The sequence below is a fragment of the Urocitellus parryii genome, chromosome 2 (assembly GCF_045843805.1).
Source record: "Urocitellus parryii isolate mUroPar1 chromosome 2, mUroPar1.hap1, whole genome shotgun sequence".
In the NCBI taxonomy this organism is placed as follows: domain Eukaryota; kingdom Metazoa; phylum Chordata; class Mammalia; order Rodentia; family Sciuridae; genus Urocitellus; species Urocitellus parryii.
The window spans coordinates 180,006,524-180,027,898 of NC_135532.1; the positions used below are offsets into that span (position 1 = coordinate 180,006,524).

The 21,375-nt window shown below is 34.8% G+C and overlaps 1 protein-coding gene across 1 annotated transcript; it reads right to left on the bottom strand.

Annotated features, from left to right (window-relative positions):
- Positions 1-1,534: 1,534 nt before the first annotated feature.
- Positions 1,535-21,169, bottom strand: Cldn16 (claudin 16). The gene is made up of 5 exons (XM_026389304.2): positions 21,005-21,169; positions 8,177-8,279; positions 4,741-4,905; positions 2,233-2,424; positions 1,535-1,668 (listed from the first exon to the last, which is right to left on the bottom strand). Exons 1-5 carry the CDS (start codon positions 21,116-21,118, stop codon positions 1,535-1,537), a joined length of 708 nt encoding a protein of 235 aa, XP_026245089.2. The 5' UTR covers positions 21,119-21,169.
- Between the last annotated feature and the right edge of the window lie 206 nt (positions 21,170-21,375).

Consider the following 21,375-nt stretch of genomic DNA (forward strand, 5'->3'; position numbering starts at 1 on the left):
ACTATGAATAATCTATAATTTTAAATGTCAGTTACACAGTTAATATCCATATAATAATATTCAATTGTACTTAATTCTAAAGTTAGAATTGCTTCAGAGGATAATGTTAAAAAGATACTGAATGGAGTCATAAACAACATTTTCAATAACATTAATACACTCACTTGGAATCTATCATCTCAAGTATTACATAATTCTTAGCTTTCTAAATTTGAAATATTTCTTTTGGGATCTTCAGAAATTCACAAGTTAATTTCAATTTTTCCAAAGAACCAATTTCTAGTTCTGTTGATACTAAGATACTGCAAGGGTATTAATCTTTTTCATTTGTGTTACAAGGAATCAAAAAGTTGAGATGAAGTTTTCTAAACTTTTAACAAACTGTTCAATTTGAAAACCCAACATGATTACATTATAAATATGAATTAAATACCATTAGCAATCACCATTGATATTTTAAAGTGTATATATGATCCTGTTTTCTCCAAAACCCCACTTATTTTATAAGAAAATTGATTTTTTTAGTAAAGAGGAGGAACTTCCATTTATTTCAGTCAATATATATTTTATTTGATTTTGTCATCTATTGGATATTTTGCTTCTGGGATTAAGAAATTGTTGGTGGGCATTTTGAATTGGTAAATTCCAATGTGGTTTATTTAAGAAATATATTTAGTTGCTGAGGGGTTGGGGATATAGCTCAGTTGATAGAATACTTTCTAGCATGCACAGGGCTCTGGGTTGAAGTCCCAGCAACACAGACACACACACACACATACACACATATACATATATGTGTGTGTGTGTGTATATATATATATATATATATATATATATATATATATATATTTCCATTAGTATCTGAGTGAACTCCCTGAAGCTATAACTATTACTACCTAATAATGGCATTATATAGGCAATGTTTGTACTGTTAAAGTAATACATGGGTTTCTTACATTGTTAATGAGGCAGAAATTCACTCCTGACTCCAGTATTAATTTAGTACATGCCTTTGACATTGAGAATGTGATGGAGGAACTTCTTATCTTTAACTCCCACTGGTGGCTGGTATATCAGATGATGGTTCTTTCTATTTTAGCTAAGTCAAAGCAATGTTAAACTTTGAAATACAAGCCTAAATTCAGAAAAAAAATTCCTTAAAGTTATCAAGTAACACAGTCCTCCTTGAGAACACAAAAAGTGACCCGAAAGACAAAGCTTGTCAGAAGTTCCAAAGATTAGAATCTCAACCACTTTTAAAGATTGCTTTATGTTTTATTATCACCATGTGGTCATGTCTAGTAGCAATATAGAAATCAGGAACAAACATCTCCACATTCTAGCAACCTTACCTTAAAACACAGGGAAAGTGTATGGGGAGAGTAGAAAGAGAAACAGAAGTGATGGTTTGATTAAGCTAGCCATTAATTTAGTTGAATATGAAGTGTAAATAACTGTCCCAGCCTCTATTTTATTAATTTGAACGTATTGATTAATTAATTAAATAACACAAACAGACTGATAATGTGGCTCTTTACACTCTTGTGTCCACAGCATACATTTTGGCAGTCTCTGTCCGAGGGGCCCCATAAGACTTGGCCAAGGAAACACCTGCCGTTGAATAGGGTTTCCTCATGGAATAAGGATAGTTTCTCTCAGGCCCAACATCTGTTTGAAAATGCAGAAATAAAACAGTAAGTGTGATTTGGTAAACTTTGGAAAAAGAAAAAAATGATGTCATTCTATGGTTGTTCCTACCACCCCCTGCCCCCACCCCCACTCCTCACCCCCAAAGGAACAAGAATCATACTTCTTAGTAGGAATCATCTAGGAATCCTAGGAAAAATCCGAGGGGAAAAATATAACATTTTCATCCTGAAAGTTATTTTTAAATTTAAAATTAAGCTGAGGAATTTACTTTTTTTTTCTGATGATGAAAGGAATTTTCTGTTTGAATACTGTGTTTTTTAGAAACCAAATGTACCACATCAATTTCTTTAACAATTATTTTGCTGCCTCTCAGTTCACTTTAGTATTGAAGAACATATACTCTATATTTTTGTGCTTGAGCAATAAAGCTTATGTATTGCAAGTCAATTGTCATTGAACACATGGAATTTTTAATGGTAATAGGTAAGAGTGTAAATAAGTACCATTATAAGTAAATGAGATGTATTTCTCTGGGGTTGGAAGGATAATAGTGGAGGCAAGGAAGTGTGCTATTTTATTTACCTTTAAAGAGGTATAGGCAGCAGGTGAGGACAGCTCCAGCTAAAAAGCAGCCCAGAGACCCAGCCATTCCAAGCCAACAGGACCAACCAAATTTATATTGGATACCAAGGAATATATTGTGCAAAATCAGAGAAGAACGTTCCACATAAACATCAACAGCATACCACACAGAGCCAATGATTCCTGGAGCACCTGAATGAAAGAGAATTGTAAAATAATATGGAGCATGTTGCAAGTATGTCATTAAGAGTGTTCTCTTTCTTCCCTAACCCATGACTGAAGTCATACCAGCTACATAGTCAGCACCAAATGCCAACTGTGTTTAATATTTTTGGGGGGGAGAGTGGTACCAGGGATTAAACTCAGGAATACTTGGCCACTGAACCACATCCCCAGTCCTATTTTGTATTTTATTTAGAGACATGGCCTCACTGAATTGCTCAGCGGTTTGCTTTCTTTGCTGAGGCTGGCTTTGAACTCGAGATCCTCCTGCCTCAGCCTCCTGAACCGATAGGATTACAGGAATGCGCCACCGCACCTGGCAATGCCAACTGTATATGAAGTCATTTATATTGTAATTATAGTCATTGTAATGTGTTGGGGTCAAAAAAAATCCAAAGTAAAAATTGTCTTTATTTTTAAGTAAATTCTTATCTACCACCTCCATACCATATAAGAATAAACAAACATTACTTCCTTTAAGTAAAATTGAATTCCCACCATTTAGCCTCTCTGACAATTGTCAGGTTTGAAATGAAGCCTTCCAGGGTTCCCTTCCTTTAAAGGTGTGTAAGTTATATGTTGAGGCCTAGGTGCAAGAAAGAAAGGTATTAAGCTGAGAAACACCCTTTTTTCACTGTAAAAGGGTGCTTCTAGAATTTCTAAATCTTTCCATTTTGCCCCTGAGAAGACTTATATGTTAGTTTAAATAACCATTTTTGTTTAATTCTTCTAATTAATTAATTAATTAATTAATGCAAATAATTTAAGAAGGATCAAATCATGAATATTTTTTATAACCTAACAAAAAGAGGTACGAACAACCACACTTTTTCTATAATATTGTTACCTCTATGTTAATTTGGAAATGTCTTTTTCAAACTTCAAAACAGATAATACACTTCTAAAAATATGTGTGTATAGCATTGTCATTCTGAATAGTGGTTTCGAAGATTTAGTCATACCTGGGCATTTACTTTAGTCATTACTTCAGTAATTCCTACTGGATTTTTTTTCACCGACTCATTTATTTTTTTTAAATTTAGTTTTGCCATTCATGGTGAGGCACAACTGTAATTCCAGACACTAGGGAGGCTGAGACAAGAGGAGCACAAACTCAAGGCCAGCTGTTGCTCAGGCTTGAATGTGCAATCCTCCTGCCTCTTGCTGTGATGTCCTAAATATCTAGGATTAAAGTCACCTGCCACTGTGCCTGGCTGAAAATTCACGATAGCAATTCAGGGTAGATATCACTATCCCAGCTTTACCCTGTTTTGCAGATATGGAAATGACATGACATGAAGATATATCTCAGGTATCTTTAGTTCCAAATTCCCTATCCATTTACTACTTCACACTACCTGCTCAGGTTCTCACATAACTGCTTGCTAAATTTTTGCTGCTACCATTTAAAATGCCCTTCTGGTTTACAGTCTTCCAGTACTTTGATTTCTTCATTAATATATCTCTTCCCAACTTGCATGAAGACCCAAAAAATACATTATGTCATGATAGAGTACTACACTTTGAATTTGAGCATAGATCTGAGTGAAATATCAATTTTGCTATGCCATTAAACACAGTTTTTTTTAAAGAGAGAGAGAAAGAGAATTTTATTAATATTTTTTTTTTTTAGTTTTTGGTGGACACAACATCTTTATTTTATTTTTATGTGGTGCTGAGGATCAAACCCAGCGCCCTGCGCATGCCAGGTGAGTGCACTACCGCTTGAGCCACATTCCCAGCCCCAAACACACTGCTTTAAAAGTACTTATTGACTTCTTGTTTATTATTTACATTTGATTCATTAGCTTTCAGAACTCCATTTCTTCATATGCTTGTTAAGTAAGCTAATAATACAATCTGTTTGTTTATGATCAAATGGGTTGGCATATGAAGAACATGTAACATAGGACTTGGCCCAATTCATTTATTACATTAAAAAATTGGTGAGGCATAAGTAGAAGGTGACAGCTTGGAACTTAACTTTAGGATCTAACTTTAGGAATAATTACAAAAGAAATTATTTTTAAGAAATAAAGCATTGTATATCTTTTTAATTGGCTAAAAATTAGTTGGGAAACTTTGGCATACCTTATCTTGAAATAATAACAGAAGATTAACTATGTGATTCCAAAGGTAGGAAGCAGGGCTGGTAGGAATGCTTGCTATTCCTTCAATCTAGTAAAGCAAGCAACATATGACCCTAAAATGAACGGCTCCAGAACAGGAAAGGAGTGCTGTCCTTGGGTGAGTATCTCTACCCCTGTTGCTAATCCCATCCAGTACCTGCTATTAGTAATGTTGTTCCAGCAACAAAGCAGATGCGCATTTTAACATATGGCTCATCAGGGAGGAATTTCACACAGTCAAGACCAAGGAGCAGGGTGACAAATCCAAATCCAGCTAGGATGTCTGCAGTAATCATCAATGCTCGAGTGACCACCAGCTTCACTGGATGACAGGGCACATGGTTACAGCAGTCAGAGGAAGAGACATGTTAACTCACAGAGGTACATTAAAAACAACAACAACAACATAAAAAAGCCAGACAACCATATACATTGGTACAAACCCAATGATAGAATTCAGATTTGACATTTGTACAAACTTGGCTATGAATACCCTTAATTTTTTCATAAAATTCAAAAAGAGTCTGAACTTATTGCCATTATAAATTTTTATTACTTAGTTTTGTTGGCATTTTAGCAGATTGCATCCTGGTAGATAGTGGGGACTAAGAAAATGTTTTTCTTTTTGCTTCCTGCTCTGGAGTGTTATAGCTGAATGCTAAATTGAAGGTAGAATATTTTCTCTGTGGCAGTCACCCAATAAATACTCGATGAATAAATTAATAAATGATCTCCATAGTTTTTGACATTTTCTTGAAATATTTAAAATAATTGTTAGAATTTTGCACATGAATATAAGATAAAATATTTTAAGACTCCTGTTGACAATTCAGACTGGTGGGAACCACGAGAAGACCTTTAGAAAGCAGAATTCATTTCTGCTATTAAATAGAAGACCATCTCTGGAAGCCAGATCATGTTCTCTTTCAGCCCTTCAAATCATGTCACTTCTTGGCCAAAACTCCACATTAACCCTTTAGTTCTGTACTGTCAAATGAGCATATTTTAAAGCTACAGGGAATAAGAATGTAGAACAGGAAAGAAAGGCTCAGGTAAATAGAAGCAGAGCAGCTGCTGTCACCTTTTGGAAAAGACTCATAAGTTCAGAATGACAGTTATGCTACATTAACAGCAAGGAAGTTATATCACAAAGGGAGAGTTAATTACATGAAGTTGGAATTACAACCATGTTAGTGGATACACAAGGGTAACAAAATTTATTCCTTTCACAGTAATTATATTTTATTTTCATAGTGATCTGAGGTATCCTTGTCTTTTAAATATTTTCTTCTCAATGATGAGGTAAAGTTAGAGCACATGTAGTTATTTGTTGCTTGCAAGAAATGCAGCCATTTTTTTTCCTTATTTAAAATGAGAAAATATCTCTGTATCTGAGAAGTCAAAGCATAAAATCCTCCTCTACCTTATTTGTAGGAGAACATACTATATATGCTTATCTCATTAATATGTATGAATATTAAATTTTTAGAATTTAATTTGTAATATCTCAAAAGTTGGCATTATTTCAAAAAAATTGAATATTCCAAATCTGAGGCTCATTTTTCTAGAAATTGAGGGAAAAGAAAAATATAAAACTAAATAAATGACATCAGGTTTTTTCTTTTTCTTTCTTCTTCTTCTTTTCTTTTTTTCAGCATATCCTATTTATTTCAAATGGCATGTACAAGTGGTCTCTCATTCAGTGTTCCAGGCCAAGGAGTATTTTGAGGGCCTCCTTTGACATTGTCTCATTCCACTTTTGAGCCTGGGACTACCTGGGGCCAGCAGCACCATTGGGATGGGGTGGTCTGCACTCATGCAGACCCTCATGGGCTCTGGTTTCTTTTTCCCACCCTTTTCCCTACATGTAGGGTCTCCTTGGAGCTCCAGGACTCCTGCCAATGGGATAACCCATTGGTTACATGGTCAGCTTGGTTCCAGAAGGGAAGCCCTGCAAGCAAATTACTCATGCAAGCGGATGAGGAATGTTTTTGGTATCATGTGGGACTCAGCTGTCAGAATGGAGCTAAAATGTCAATTTGTGCATGGAGAAGCATCTCGAATTATCTTTATCAATAGGAGCTCTGCGAAACACCTAGGGTCAGACACAGTAGGAAGGCAATGGAAAGTTTTCTAACTGTGGTTGTATAAAAATAGCAAAACTAAAAATGAAATTTTACTTCCTCATAGGAAACATCCTAATGTACAGGGTTTTGATATGATATTCTTCTAGAATAGATTTTCATTCTTGTTGTCTTTAAACATATGAAAGAATTTTTTTAAAGGACTGGATCTGTATATCCTTATTTTTTTTTCATAAAATTCAAAAGTAGTCTGGGTCTTTATTATTTGAAAATAATAAGAACAAAAGGAAACATGTGAGATGGAATAATCAAAATATTTAAGAGGAACATATTTGTAAGCAGAGGTTTTCTCTGTATAGTGGGCTTATAGTAATTTTTTTTCACTTGAATAAATGTACATAATAGTTCTTCAATTTTTGAACTGTTTAATCGTTTGTTTTTCCTCTCAGCTCTGGCTATGTACTGAGTGCCCAACATGACTTTCCATTCCCGTTTGCCAAATCATGCTTCTTTATAGGTAGTATGGGGAGGGGAAAATGGAAAGAATTAAAAAGACTTTTAAACAAAAAATTAGTAAAAAGTGCTTTAACATTCTGCATTATGTTAAAAATGTTTCAGGGACCTAACTCCTAAATAGCAGGTAAAGAGCTCTAAGTGCTTTTCCTTGGACTGAAACAGCTGTCCAGGGGGAAATGTCACATTCCAAGACTCGACTTCTCATTCATCTTAAGAAAAGAAGTTGCCATGTGGCTCCATCACCCACCATTTGCTTTGAATGGGACTAAAACCACTTTGCTTTAATAACAGAACTGGTATTTCTTGGCACAGCTCAATGTCTTAAATAATAAAGAAGGATTGAAAGAATCAACAATAAGATTTTATAATTTAAGAGATCTTATTTATAGTAACATGGGCCTTGCTAATACCCAACTAGGATTTAAAGCTGAAAGTAAAGAAGTTAAAGACACTGGCTCTCATGTGCTACCAGTAATGTGCCACTGGTGTTGATTTTTTTATCCTCTGATCCCTACATTCTGTGTGTCTGCCTTTGACTATCTATCTCCTCCTGTCTCTGCCTCTCTATCTCTACTTCTGTCTTAGCAAATATGATTAAAATAAATGCAAACTTCCTATTTGAAAAAAATGTCATCGCTGAAAAGACATTTCTGAAATGTTATTCATCTAACTTGTCAATTCTAATCATAAAAACACAGTACAAAAAGACTCATTTCAATTAAAAAAGCACTTACTGCAAGCCTACTGGATATGAGGCACTGTAATAGCAGAGATGATATTTTACACTCAAGGAATTTACAAATATATGGGAAAAGACAAAATGTGCTAAAATGTGTTTCAATACCCATTTCAGAAATAAAAGTATTTCTAATAGAAACATCTCTAACTGGACAGGACTTTAGTACTACAGAAATCAAAACAGGCAGTGGATATGGGAGTCCCATTTCCCATGGCATTCCTCTGTTGGCAAGCAGGGCATCAAGGCTTACGTACAGGGGTGCTCTGCATATATAGAGTCATACTCATCACAGGTGCGAATCCCGTCGAAGGCATTTGTGACACACTCCCACCAGAGGCCTCGGCACTTTGTGCTCACCTGGATATTGGAGAAGACACCTTATGAAATGAGGCAGACACCCTTCACTTTCACTTCATCAGAGAAAGAGACCCCCCTGGTGTTGTGTCTAAGAGCAAGGCACTGTGGTCGGTCGTGAACGTGATCAGAATTTCATTTACTGAAAACAGTGCATTTTGGAATATCTTCTCTTAAGTGCTGACAGTGAAAAGCTTTCTGAACCAGGAAATGAAACCACTTCCTGATTGAGGTGGTGTGAAGAAATAAGTCATGGCTCAGGGGGACAAAATCAGAACTAAATGTATTCAAGTATCTATGGCTAGTTCCATCACTGAGTCATGGATTCACATGGAGAAAATACATCCCACTTTCCTGTGCTGACATTTGCTAATAAAAAAAAAATCTATACAATCATAGATGATAACTGTTTATGTCTGGAGTCTATGAGAAACAAACATTAATTTTTCTTCATTATGAAATGAACAGTGAGTTTCATGAAAAAAAGGTGTTATAATTTTATGAGGTTCATAAATTTAAAATTAGCAAAGAAAGCCAATAGATGAAAAGACACAAATAAATGACTGAAAGTTCCAAGTCATTTTCCTCCTTGTTCTACTGGCATATTATAAATATTTGAGCTGCGATGTGTATATAAACAAACTGAGCATTAAGTTCATCCCATTTGACAGCAGTCAACCATTTTTAGTTGGAAATGATGTGCCAATGACACAAGTCCACTTAGAGCTAAAGGGTACCAGTGCTCTGAATTTTCCCATCCTTAATCCATAAGCTCTGAGTCACAGTAGATGTTTTACAATTGTAAACATGCCAACAGAAGATAGTTTCAGGTATTCTTGGCAAAGCTCATGCTTATGGCGTGGAGCTAATAGGATTGTGTCTTCAGACTCATTTATGAAATCACATTACTTCGGAAACCTGGGAATACTAAAGTTTAAGAATTATCTTGGAAAATTAAAACTTAAAATTTTTCCCAAGAAAGAATAAATAGCAGAATAAGGTGGGGAAGAAATGTAAAGGAAGGGATGTTAAATTGGGACCACACCAATTTAAAGGGAAGTAAAAACATAAAAGGAAAGGGGCATAAAAACATTTTGCTTTACAAAAGGGAATCAAATATTAAGAATCCCATGAACCAGGAAACTCTCAGCTCAAGTTCTGCTTTGAAATTCTGTTTGGGGCCAAATAAAACTATCCAGCTTACAACTCCATCACAATTTTGAATGTGGTACCTTTACTATTGCTTTACTTAAAAATACTTAGAATTGATAATAATGGCTATGCATTGTCGTATACTTTGCAACAGTTATTATTTAAGCACAGTATTGATTCATTTATTCCTTTAAGGACCTCAGGAGACACTATTATCACCCATTTTATAAATAAGGACTGGAGACACAAGAATAGTCCATAAATGAAGGATGAGAGGACTTACATATAGCCGTATGTGTGTGTGTTCTTAAGCACTATGCTGTATTTAAGGCTCATTTAAAAAAAGAAACCCCCAATCTGTTTCAGGATAAAGTATTCCAGAATTGGATACTGGAAGATAGCTTTGGATGAAATAAGCTCTAACTTGAATCTCATGCCCACAGCTGTTATTCTTCAAAACCTCACTTTGGCTTGCTGTTTCTAAGGTTAAATCTGGAAGTAATGTTCACGATTTTATGGAAGGTTATCTGACAGGGAGAAACACAGAGTCCAAAAAATCTGATGCAGAAAATCCATCTTGTGAAATCTAACACATTGATTTCTAAAGAAGATGTGAACATCTAAATTTACATATGCACAAACCTTAAATATAAAATACATTTTTAATAACTGTTATAACCATGGGCATGATCTTACTTTTTTTGAATTTCAATTTCCTTATCTGTATAAGGCAGATAATGAGATGGTGGTTGTAAGTATTCAAAATCTGTAAATACATACACAATGGAAATTATTTATTCCATAAAGTAAAATGGCAGTAAAGCACTTGCAATGACTTACATAGTGGTTGTGCTCAGCCTTACAAAAAATAATGAAAGTGAGAGAGGTGCATAGGATGGGAGAATGGTAATCCTCAAAAAGATATGTCCACATCCTAATCCCTAGAATCTATGGATATGACTATTTGGAAAAAGGGTATTTGCAGATATAATCAAGGATTTCGAGGTGAGGAGATCATGCAGATAGGTTCTAAACTACTGACAAGAATCCTTATAAAATACACATAAAGGAGAGACAGAGACAGAAGAGAAAGAGTCATTGTGACCACAGACACAGATTGGAGATATCCAACCACAAGCCCAAGAATGCCAACAGCTGCTAGAAGCTGGAGGAAAGGGGAGCAAATTTTCCTGGGGAAGCTTCAGAGACGCTGTAGTATTCCCAACACTTATTCCAAACTTCTGGTCTCTGGAAGTGTGAGAGAAAGAGTTTTTTTTTTTTTTCATTAATACATCAGTTGATGGTCATTTGTTACAGCAGCATGAGGACACTAATACAGTAGACTTGGTATGTACTGAACTCTTACACCATAAAAGAAATCAGATCTAGGGGGATGGGGTTATGGCTCAGCAGTAGAGCGTTCACCTCACACATGCAAGTCCCTGGGTTCGATCCTCAGCACCACATAAAAATAAATAAATAAATAAATAAATAAATAAAATAAAGTTATTGTGTACAACTACAAAAAAAATTTAAAAAGAAATCAGATCTATGCATAGCCTACTTTCCCTGAAATCTCTCAGTTAATAAACACACAGGATCCAGTTTCCAAACTTATGATATATCACGTGGATATGAAGCCACTGCTCTATAATCAGATGATTGTCCACATTTTTCTACTAAGTCATTCATCAAAATATTACTGATACATATGGTCATTCCTGTTATATATGATTTTATTTAGAAAATGGTCTGACATGTATATGCACAAATTCTTATTTTATTTAAGAAGACTCTTTCTGTCTTGCCAAAATAATCCAGTAGTGGTGTCAGTTTCAAGGCTATTGATCATTTACCTGCAATGACCATATTTAGAAAAGCAATGAGCTCATTAGAGGAAACATGGAATCCAATTTCATTAGGTATTAATGCTCAGGGGCACACTATTAAATTGCTTGGTATTCACACTCAGTTAATGTACGTGAGAATAGTGGCTGTAATTAACTAAACTTCTGTGTTAATATAGCACTTACTGGAGATACCCTTAAAGGTGCCTTTGTGCTCAAAACACAAGGTTAAAAGATTTTGTGTAATTTATCATATTTGGGAAAGTCCTCTTCATTGCAATACATAGTTTTTGTCTAACCCAACTTTCTGTTATAAAATGGCTTATTAGGAATTTTTTAAAAAGGAAGCAAATGTTAAGTTCTTGCAAGTTTTAAGACAAGTTTTTTAAAAAAATACTCTGATACATATATTATTATAGCTGATATTTCTGAAAAGAGCAAAAAAAATGCAAAATCTTGAGTAGTCATTTTATCCCACAGCATCATTCAAAATACAGTATTTCAAACTTGAGCTATCTCCTTATTAGATGCAGTTTCAATGTATAAATAACATAGAAAACAATGCTAAAATCCAGGTATGATGGTGAATGCTTGTAATCCCAGGGATTTGGGAGGAAAAGGCAGGAGGATCCCAAAGCCAGTCTGAGCAACTTAGTGAGACCCTAAGCAATTTAGTGAAACCCTGTCTCAAAATATAAATAAATAAATAAATAAATAAATAAATAAATAAATAAATAAAAGGGCTGGGGATGTGGCTCAGTGGTTAAGCACCCCTGGGTTCAAGCTTCATTACCAGAAAATAAAATAAAATAAGAAAAGAAAAAGAAAACAACGCTTAAAGAGTTTGTATGCTATTTCAATGAATATCTGCCATCACTCCTGAAAGTGAGTGAGAAGTGGATTATCTCCTAAATAAGGACAGGAATGACAGTGAAGTCAAAGACACAAATATGAAGCCAATATAAATTAAATGAAAGTTAAGATGCATATGTGTGAATTAGAACAATATTGACAGCTTTGTTTCGTCAACAAACATCTGTTAAGAACCTATTATATACTGAGAAGGAGGCCCTGTAGGATCCTTGAAGCAAAGAGCCACGTTTGTCTTAGTTGCTACTGTATCCCATGTACTTGACATGCTGGCACATAACAAGAATTCAGTGAAAATTTTGGAAAATAGAGCTGCACTAAATGCACATACAAAAAACAATGCAATATTGAAAGTGTTCTTAATTGCTTGCAGATGGTTAAAAGGAGAGATTTTACAGAACACTCCAGATTTGCAGCTTCTTTTGAAAACTTGGTTGTGATGGTGTCCTGAAGTATTCAGTTGCACAAAGTAATAATTAGCTAGAGTGGATAGAGTAGTTGTTCCCAAGTAGGTGGGTCTTGTCTTCTGGGGGCTCCCACAATTCCTACACAGTCTGCCTCACTCATATATGTTGGCTACCTCGTTCCTCAAGGCAATTCAATTTTCCCCAGATGCTGTACACTAATAATGAACTGTCAGACTTCTACCTAAAATTTCAGTCACAATTCAAAGACACCCCTTCTTCCAAAAGGCCTTCCATGCCCTCTTTCACTGGAATTAATCTATTTGCTTAAAAATAGATTTCCTTAAAAATAAAAAATTAAACTAAACCCTGGGTTTCCATAGTAATTTCTCCATATTTATAGAACACTTTCAATATTGCATTATTTTTTGTAAGTACATTTTGTGCAGCTCTGTTTTCCAAATTATATTCACTTGTTATGTCACAGTCAACATGCCAAGTATATGGGATACAGCAAAAACTAAGACAAACATGGCTCCTTGCTTCAAGGATCCTACAAGGCCTGCTTCATGATACATAATAGGTTCTTAAAAGATGTTTGTTGAAGAAACAAAGCTGTCAATATTTTTCTAATTCACATATATACATCTTAACTTTCATGTGAACTTTGTAGAAAATGGTCACTGTATGCATAATTTCTCCTTCATATGTCCTTTTAACTTTACTAAATAAACTAGAAAACTAAATCTAGGAGCCAAAATAACAATTACTTAGGAGAGTTTACACTGATTTAATGTTCTTGAACCCTATCTGATCTGCTGGCTCTAGAAAGTGTTTACTAAGAACTAGGGATGAACAGCATGCATTTAGGAAATCATGATCATGATGACTCTTCCCAGTTGAGTTATAATGCCATAAATTAATTCTTTAATTTGGGATATCCTATTCTGAACTCTGTAATAGTCTCCTATTAAGACTTTGTTGTCCTGTGGAACTGGAGATCATTATGTTAAGTGCAATATGCCAGGCATAGAAAGACAAGTGCTTCATGATTTCAAGAGACAAGTTCTCTTTTCTTTTCTCACTCATGTGTGGAATCTAAAAAGTTAACTCCACAGAAGTTGAGAGTAGAATGGTGAATACCAGAGGTCGGCAGAAGCAGATGTGAGGAAGGGATGAGTAAAGTTCATCAGCAGGTATAAGTTAAAGGTGCTTAGCAGCAAGACATTCTGGCATGCTATTGCACCCAGGGGTGACTATAGATAACAATAATGGACTATATACTTCAAATTTCCAGAATAAAAGATTTTGAATCACCACAAAGAACTGATAAATGTTAGGGATAGATATGTTCAGGATGATCTAATCATCACACATATATACATATATCCAAACATCATATGATGCTCCATAAATATGTACAATTTTATGCGTTTGCAATCAGTTTAAAATATTATTTAAATTTAAATAAAAACAGCTTTTCTATTCTATTTTTTCAGTTTTTCTTTTCTTATCATTCCTGCACTATAAACAGCAACACAACATTTTGTCTGCTTTGTCTTTTTATATACTTTTCAGAATTAGACACTCTTCTGTAGTTACATACAAATCTCTTCTGTAGTTACATAGTAGAGTTTCTGCATACACATATGTATATATCATTATAAAAAATAGGCAGTGAATATTTATTTTTGGTTGATCACTATCAAAATTTTTTTTCATCAAAATGCATTAAGTTATACATGTATAGACATAAATAATATACAAAAAACAATTGTAATAAGCCATTAAGATATATTATTTTAAAAACTACTTTGCCTATGACTAGTAGTACTTGTAATTTTTATACAAATTTACTTTACTTTTACTAATATATTTTAGCATTGAAGATGCAACTGACCTACATTCAATACTTACTTAGTTATTTTTATTAAGATGAAAAGCTTTAGTAATATTTGTCTAAATAAGATGTTTTACCACTGAAAATGGAAATGTCTTTAATTTTAATATAAAATATGCTTGAATTTTTAAGCCAGGATTCTGAAATGTTTTACTTTTGCATTTTATTTTATAGTTTTTACTATACTACATGGTGCAAAATAACTCAAGAAGACTTAATAAGGCTGAGGGATGAAGACTAAAATAATCGTGGTAGATATTGCCTTGTATTTATAAGATATGAAAGAAAGTCATGTGTTCATTTGTAAGAGTCTGTTTGCTTTAGTTCTGCTTGTTTTTGCGAAATGATGGCTAAAGGCATAAACAATAAGAAATATATAATTGAAACTTAATTTGGAAAATATAATTTTTATGGTCTTTGAGGTTGTATAACCTGATTTACATATATGGACTATCTGAATACTTAAATTTTATTTATTTATTTAAGTTATATACATCAAAATGCTTAGTATGGCCTCACAACTTGCAATAATAACTTCCGAATTACAGAGATCGTAGTTTATATTGAGTAAATGAACTCAGAATATTAATTTCCCTTCCTTTTAAAGTTCTTTCTCTCTTAAAATCATCAAGTAGAAAAACATTATTATCTAGATGAAATACACTTTTCACCAACCTTATTAGACATCTCAGGGGATTAGATTTTTATTCCTATCTTATTAAAAAGATGAGCCAAATACATATGTATTTGGAAAATTAGAGTGGAGCAAGATATAAGATCTTGCTCTTCTTTTTAAAAAAAAATTGGCTGTTTCTCTACACAGATACTTCTAATTTAGGATTTAATGTGAGATTTTCAAAGATCATCTCATATTATATTTTATTCATTTATTCATTTTTTCAACAATATGCCAAGTGTCAATTGTTCCAGTAATTCATAGGTGCAAATACACCATGAGCTTCTATAAGATGGACATTAGTATGAGGTGCTGAGAAAATCATGAGCTGAGTTAGAGAATATTTGTGTCTCTAACATCTGCTGGATACGTTTGAAATCAATTGGAAAGTAAAACTAGTAAGTATATAATCAGAGCACATACTTTGTATAATAATTTTAATATGTAATTCATGTCTGAAGGAATTATAACATCATTAATACAAATAGAAATCCCAGAAGAGAATCTGATTATAAGGGTAAAATAAATTCCAATGTGATCAACCTTCTTTTGAAGTAATAAAATTTTAATCATAGCAGTGTTTGGTGTATAACAGTTTCATAGAAAATAATTAGCAAAAAAATTAAAAAGGGAATCATCTTGTACAAACACTTTTTCTTTCTGATAATGGTGAAACCAGGAAAAATGTGATAGAAGTATTTTTTATTTCAGTGTAAATAATTAATAATTACATACCTTGTAATATGCCTAAATGTTAACAACAACTCTTTATTTCCTTTGTTAAATGTGAATATTTGATAGACAATCTTTGCTATCGGACTCCATGATCTGTAATATTACCATGGTTAGATAATGAAGAAACAGACAAAAATAAGAGAAGCAAACAACAGCCCAGAGAAATACACAAGATTTCTTCACAAGATCAATAGGGAAATAGGACTAGTACTTAAATCTCATCTCTCTCTGTTCAGTGAATATTATACAAAATGTCATCTCCTCCTCCAGAACAAAAACAAAACAATGAACCACAAATCAATCATAATACAGCCAACATGTATTGGCTGATTATAGTTTCCTGGTGATGTGATAAATGCTTTAGATACACAAGCTTACTTAATCTTCATGAGCAATTTATGATGTGTATTATCATTTTCCCTTTGCAGAAGAGGAAATCTGGTTTGCTGCAATTTAAAAATCACACAGTAAAAATCCCACTGAAGTGGGATTTAACCCCAGTCCCCTCTAGTGTCAAGCCTAACACTGCATTCTTACCCACTGTAGAGAACTGTCTTCCTCCAGCCCAGGTGTCCATCAACAGATGTATAGATAAAGAAAATGTAGTATATATAACAATGAAGTTTTATTCAGCTATAAAGAATAATGAAATTATGGCTTTTGTAGGAAAATGGATGGAACTAGAGATCATTATGTTAATGGAAATAAGTCAAGTTCAGAAGGTTAAGGGTTGTATGTTTTCTCTTGTATTCAGAAGCTAGAGTGGAAAAAGGAAAACAAAGGTGGAGGTAGATCTCCTTAAAACGGGGAGATCAGTACATAAATAGGACCAAGGGATGGAAGGTAGGGAGAGAGCAGGGGAATGCTAGAGAGTGATATTGGGCAAATGACATTGTCATATTTTGTTTTTGTACAAATATGTAACAAATCCCATGAATACGTACAACTATAATACACCAATAAAAAGTGTGGAAAATAATTGCACACACATACACACACAAAAAAAATGTGTTCCTGCCTCCAGATGTTATATGATAAACTATACCAGAAAAAAGCCGGCATGATCCAGGAATATTTCTCATGATGCTTTTGGTATTGCAACAAATTTTCCCCCACTTATACTCAGTGAGTGACTCAACCTCCCCTCCAATTGTCCCAAAGTGGTAAGGTGGATCCAACATTGAAGCTTCTCTCTTTATCACCCCTTTTCCACATGCAGTCAATTTTCAATCCCACCAATATGAGCTTTCTTAAGTTTCTCATATCTTTACATATCTTTTTGTGCCTGTCACTCAGACCATCACTGTTTTTTCTACTGATCTGCAGCAAAATTTTCCTAGTCTCCTCATATTTCACTTTATTGGTTCCAATCATTACTCACAAATAAAAGCATGATTTATCTCTATAAAGGGCACCTACACGTTTGCTTACAGTGAAACACCCTTGTCTGTAGAATAAGATCTATAGTTTACACGACACATACAGCCCTTGATGACCCAGACCCTGTATTTTCCACTCTTATCATGCTGAAATACGTACAATCACAAACATACAGAGCTTTTGTATTTGGATCTCTGTGCATACCATTTGTTTGGACTGGAACACCCTCTACTTCTCCTGGCACTTTTGCCTAGTTTTCAAGTCCATTTTAGATGTTTTTTTTCTTTTGAGCAGAATTTACTGATATATCAAGACTGAGTGAGCTGCCTACTCAGGGTTATTCATTATATCAGGACTTGCCACACCATACTGTAACTATCATTTCACCTGTCTTTGTCCTTTGCTACACTGGGTGTAACCTAAGGATGTTCAAAGCCCCATAATTTTGTCCCTGTTGCAGTAAATGGCAAAAGTTCAGGAGCATTTGTGGAATGAAAGAAGATAGACTGTAGAGGGTGGTGGAGAAAGGGGAGATTAAGAGGTGAAGGAGAAAGGGATTAAAAGATAACCGAGAAATAAAAGGAAGAGAAGGAGGAACAGAAAGTGGAGGGAAGGAGAAAGGGTAAAGGAAAGAAGAGGAAGAGTTTAAAGAAAGAAGAAGAAAGGAAAGAAAAAAGGAAGGAAGGAAAAAAAAATTAAAAATAGGAGAAAGGGAGAAAAAAACGATTGGAGGAAGGGTATGTGGAGCAAGAGCAAAACAGAGAATATTCCCATTAGGTTCCTAATGGAAGTGTCTAGGGAACTTCAGGAACCACTTGTCCAGTGACCGGCCATCTTTCTGGGGATGCAGACAGAGTCAGGAAGTCTGATGTTAAAGACAGCAAAGACCAAAAAGAACCCTAGGAACATGTGAGTTTAATTTTACAATTAAAGAATAGGAGCAGCAGTGAACGGCAGACAGGAGCAGCAGACAAGAGCTCATCACAATAGAAGGCAGTTAATATGGGACATGAACACAGCCTTGGAAAAAATCTCAGGCCCAAGTTCTCTTCACCACAATGGCCTTTCCAGAAACACAACTGAACCTTGATGTAAGAGCAGGATTTTAGCTTAGGGCCTTGAATCCCTGATTTAGGGCTATGCACAGCACAATCCTGGGTGCTTTTTTAATTGTTCTAACATTTAATACAAAGAACTTCACTCTTCAAGGCAGGTACACTGTAGTAAGACCAAAGAATATTTGAGCTCTTTCAGCCCCTTGCTTCACGTTACTCATCTTAATCCTCTAACGAGCCTTGAGCTTTTCCTCACTCTGTATTTTTGCCACATTGTCCTCTCATCTAGAAGGCCCCTGCTGCCATTGCTACCTTTTGAAATCCTTTGCGTCTTTGGGAGACCTTGCTCAAAACCTCTTCTTTGATGAGACATGCTTCAGTGTCCCTAATAGGAAATAATCGCACTATCATATCGATTCCAGTAGTGCTTTGTTCATTTTTTTTCTCAAAATATGAATTAACCAATGTGTTTTATTATAGTTGCATGTCCCTTTCTTCCACCTTCAATGTACACCGCAGGAAGGCAGGACCCCATTCTTGCCTTTTCTTTGCCTTCCCTAGTAGGATTAGTCCAGTAACTTTCATATGACATATGCTTTTTATATTTGTAAGTTGAATTGAAACATAAAACCCATTTTCTAACTCTCATGCTTATATCATCCTAAAATATTAAGAAAGCTATGACTCTAGTACTTCTCACATTTTCACAGGTATTCTTCTTTTCTTCCTTAACATTTTTATTGTGTTCACTTTTGTGGCTTAAAGTGAGCTATTAGGATGGACCACAGTGATATATAAAGGAGAAAGAGTGGTATAATTGAGTCAGTGAGAATCAGAACTTCCAAATTTGTGGGTAAAATGATGATTCTGTATCCTGGCCCAATGAAGAAATGGTTAGTATGACAGATTCCTATCCCTTCAAAAATATTGACCAGAGATCATTGAAAGAGAAGGGGGCCTCACTTGAAATAGGGTTCTTCCTTACATATAAAGACTTTAATCTTCCATTTATGATAACAGAGAACTATGAAATACTCACTAACTCTTGCTCAATGTTAGTGAGGATTTACTTGAGGTGAATGACCTGGACTGCTTATTCTATTAATTTTAATTAGGTGTGTTCTTATACAAGGAAGATGGTAAATCTGTTGGATGTCCTGAAATAAAAGGAAGAAGGCCTTTAAAAGCCAGGATTCCCAATCTTTCTCTGACAAGTCTTCACTCTTACCCTGCCTAAAACTCTATTTCTTAATAAGTAAAGTTAGAAACTCTGTCACCTTAAGCAGAAAGCCTTTCAAATTGTTTCAGAAAATACTTTCACAATGTCTTTGGATGTGATTTTGTGTATTTTAAAATCATTTTGTAAGAGCGCAGTTGTAAGTATGCTCAAGTCCAGCATATTTCTCTGTTGATCACTTACTATTGGCAGTCTGGATAATGGCAAACTAATGGCAGCAGGATGTTTTATCTGCACTTTTCCCCCAGCAGTCTCTAAAAGGCTTTTATTTTTCATTCATTGCCAGATAAAATATATCACTGGACTCACTTTAAAGGAGACATCCTTTATGGTAGTTCAATTCTATCACTGATTTTAGAAATATAATTTTGTAGCACTAAGGAGTTATTTATTACTCCACTGGTTTTGAAATGTCATGTAGATGTCAGAAGAAAATTAAAAGCAAGAACAAATAAACAGCAAAAATAATGCACGCCAAAATAGAAAGATAATTACTTTCCATTTCTGACTCCAACTTGAGAGTCTAATAAATAATATTAGAAGAAAAAAAACATACCAACATGCTCTTTAGTATCTTTCCTAAACTTTGCAGAAATGACAGTACAGCGTTTGTTAGGATAAATTGTTCCCTCCAGGATGTACATAAAAAGGCAAATTGTGTAGCTGTAGATTCTTTGAGTTCCTGATACATGGTTTATTTCTCTTACCCACACTTTCCTAAAGCTTACTAATGAATAGCTGCTGATGCCAAAGATTAGGCTTTTGCTCAGTTCTACAATTCACAGATTCCTATGGCCACAGAAAAACTTTTGAACTTCAAATGTACTTCTTTTTGAGCTTCTTCAGTGAGAAAAATAAAATCTTCAAATGTGAACTTCCTCAACTCTTGTATAACAGGCAGTTCTCATATTTAAGAAAGGATATTTTCTAAGTCCCTGTGGAAAACTTTCCTTTGGAATGTTTTATTCAGCTTGGAAATTCAATAAAATGACATTTTTCTACTGTCTACCAAGTGGGGAGGTTTTATATGCCTTGAGTTGGACTACTTGATGTCTTAGATTATTAGCACCACTTTAGAAAATCTATCAAGTTCCCTTAATGCTGTCATGGAGTCTAACAAAAAGGCTGTTACTGGAACATTGTTCAGTTTGGTGTGTGTAGCAATGGAAGAGGTGAATTTCTGGAAGACTCTTCCAGGAATGATGGAATTAGACTTTATTGAATTTCACCTTATGAAAAATAGCGTTATGAAGTTACTTCACCTGTAAAATGGGATGACAGCTGTTTCTACCTTGAAAATTAGTGTGAGGATTAAATGAACTAATAATGTAAAGATTTAATGTCATAATTCTGCCTCTGGTGGCTATCTTTGCTATCATTAATCCTAGGAAGTGTACTGAGGTTTACATATGGCAGTGGGGCTGGGAGGAAATTTACAATGCGGGTCAAAAAAGAAGGTGCAGACTTCTTACCTCCAGAGAGTCATCAGCATTCACCATCCAACAGTCTGTCCAGGTGGCCACAATCAAAAATCCAGTGGAGAAAAAGGCAAAGAAACAGGCGACATACTGAAGAAGATCCTTCATGGTGGTGAATAGTCTATCCCGAAGGGACACATGGGCAGATGCCAGCTTTGGGCCTACTCAGGTGGCTGGATTGCTATTGGCCTTCTGCTTCTGGTACCTGTAGATGAGAAAATGCAGGTCTCTTACTTTTTCTTCACACCCCACTGCAGGTGCCTTAAGTTTCATTAAGAATAATAGAAACAGGCTGTAACCGACAGAGGGGTCCTGGAGGTTATAATCCGAAGCAAACAGCCTCCAATCACAAGCCAGGTCAGAAA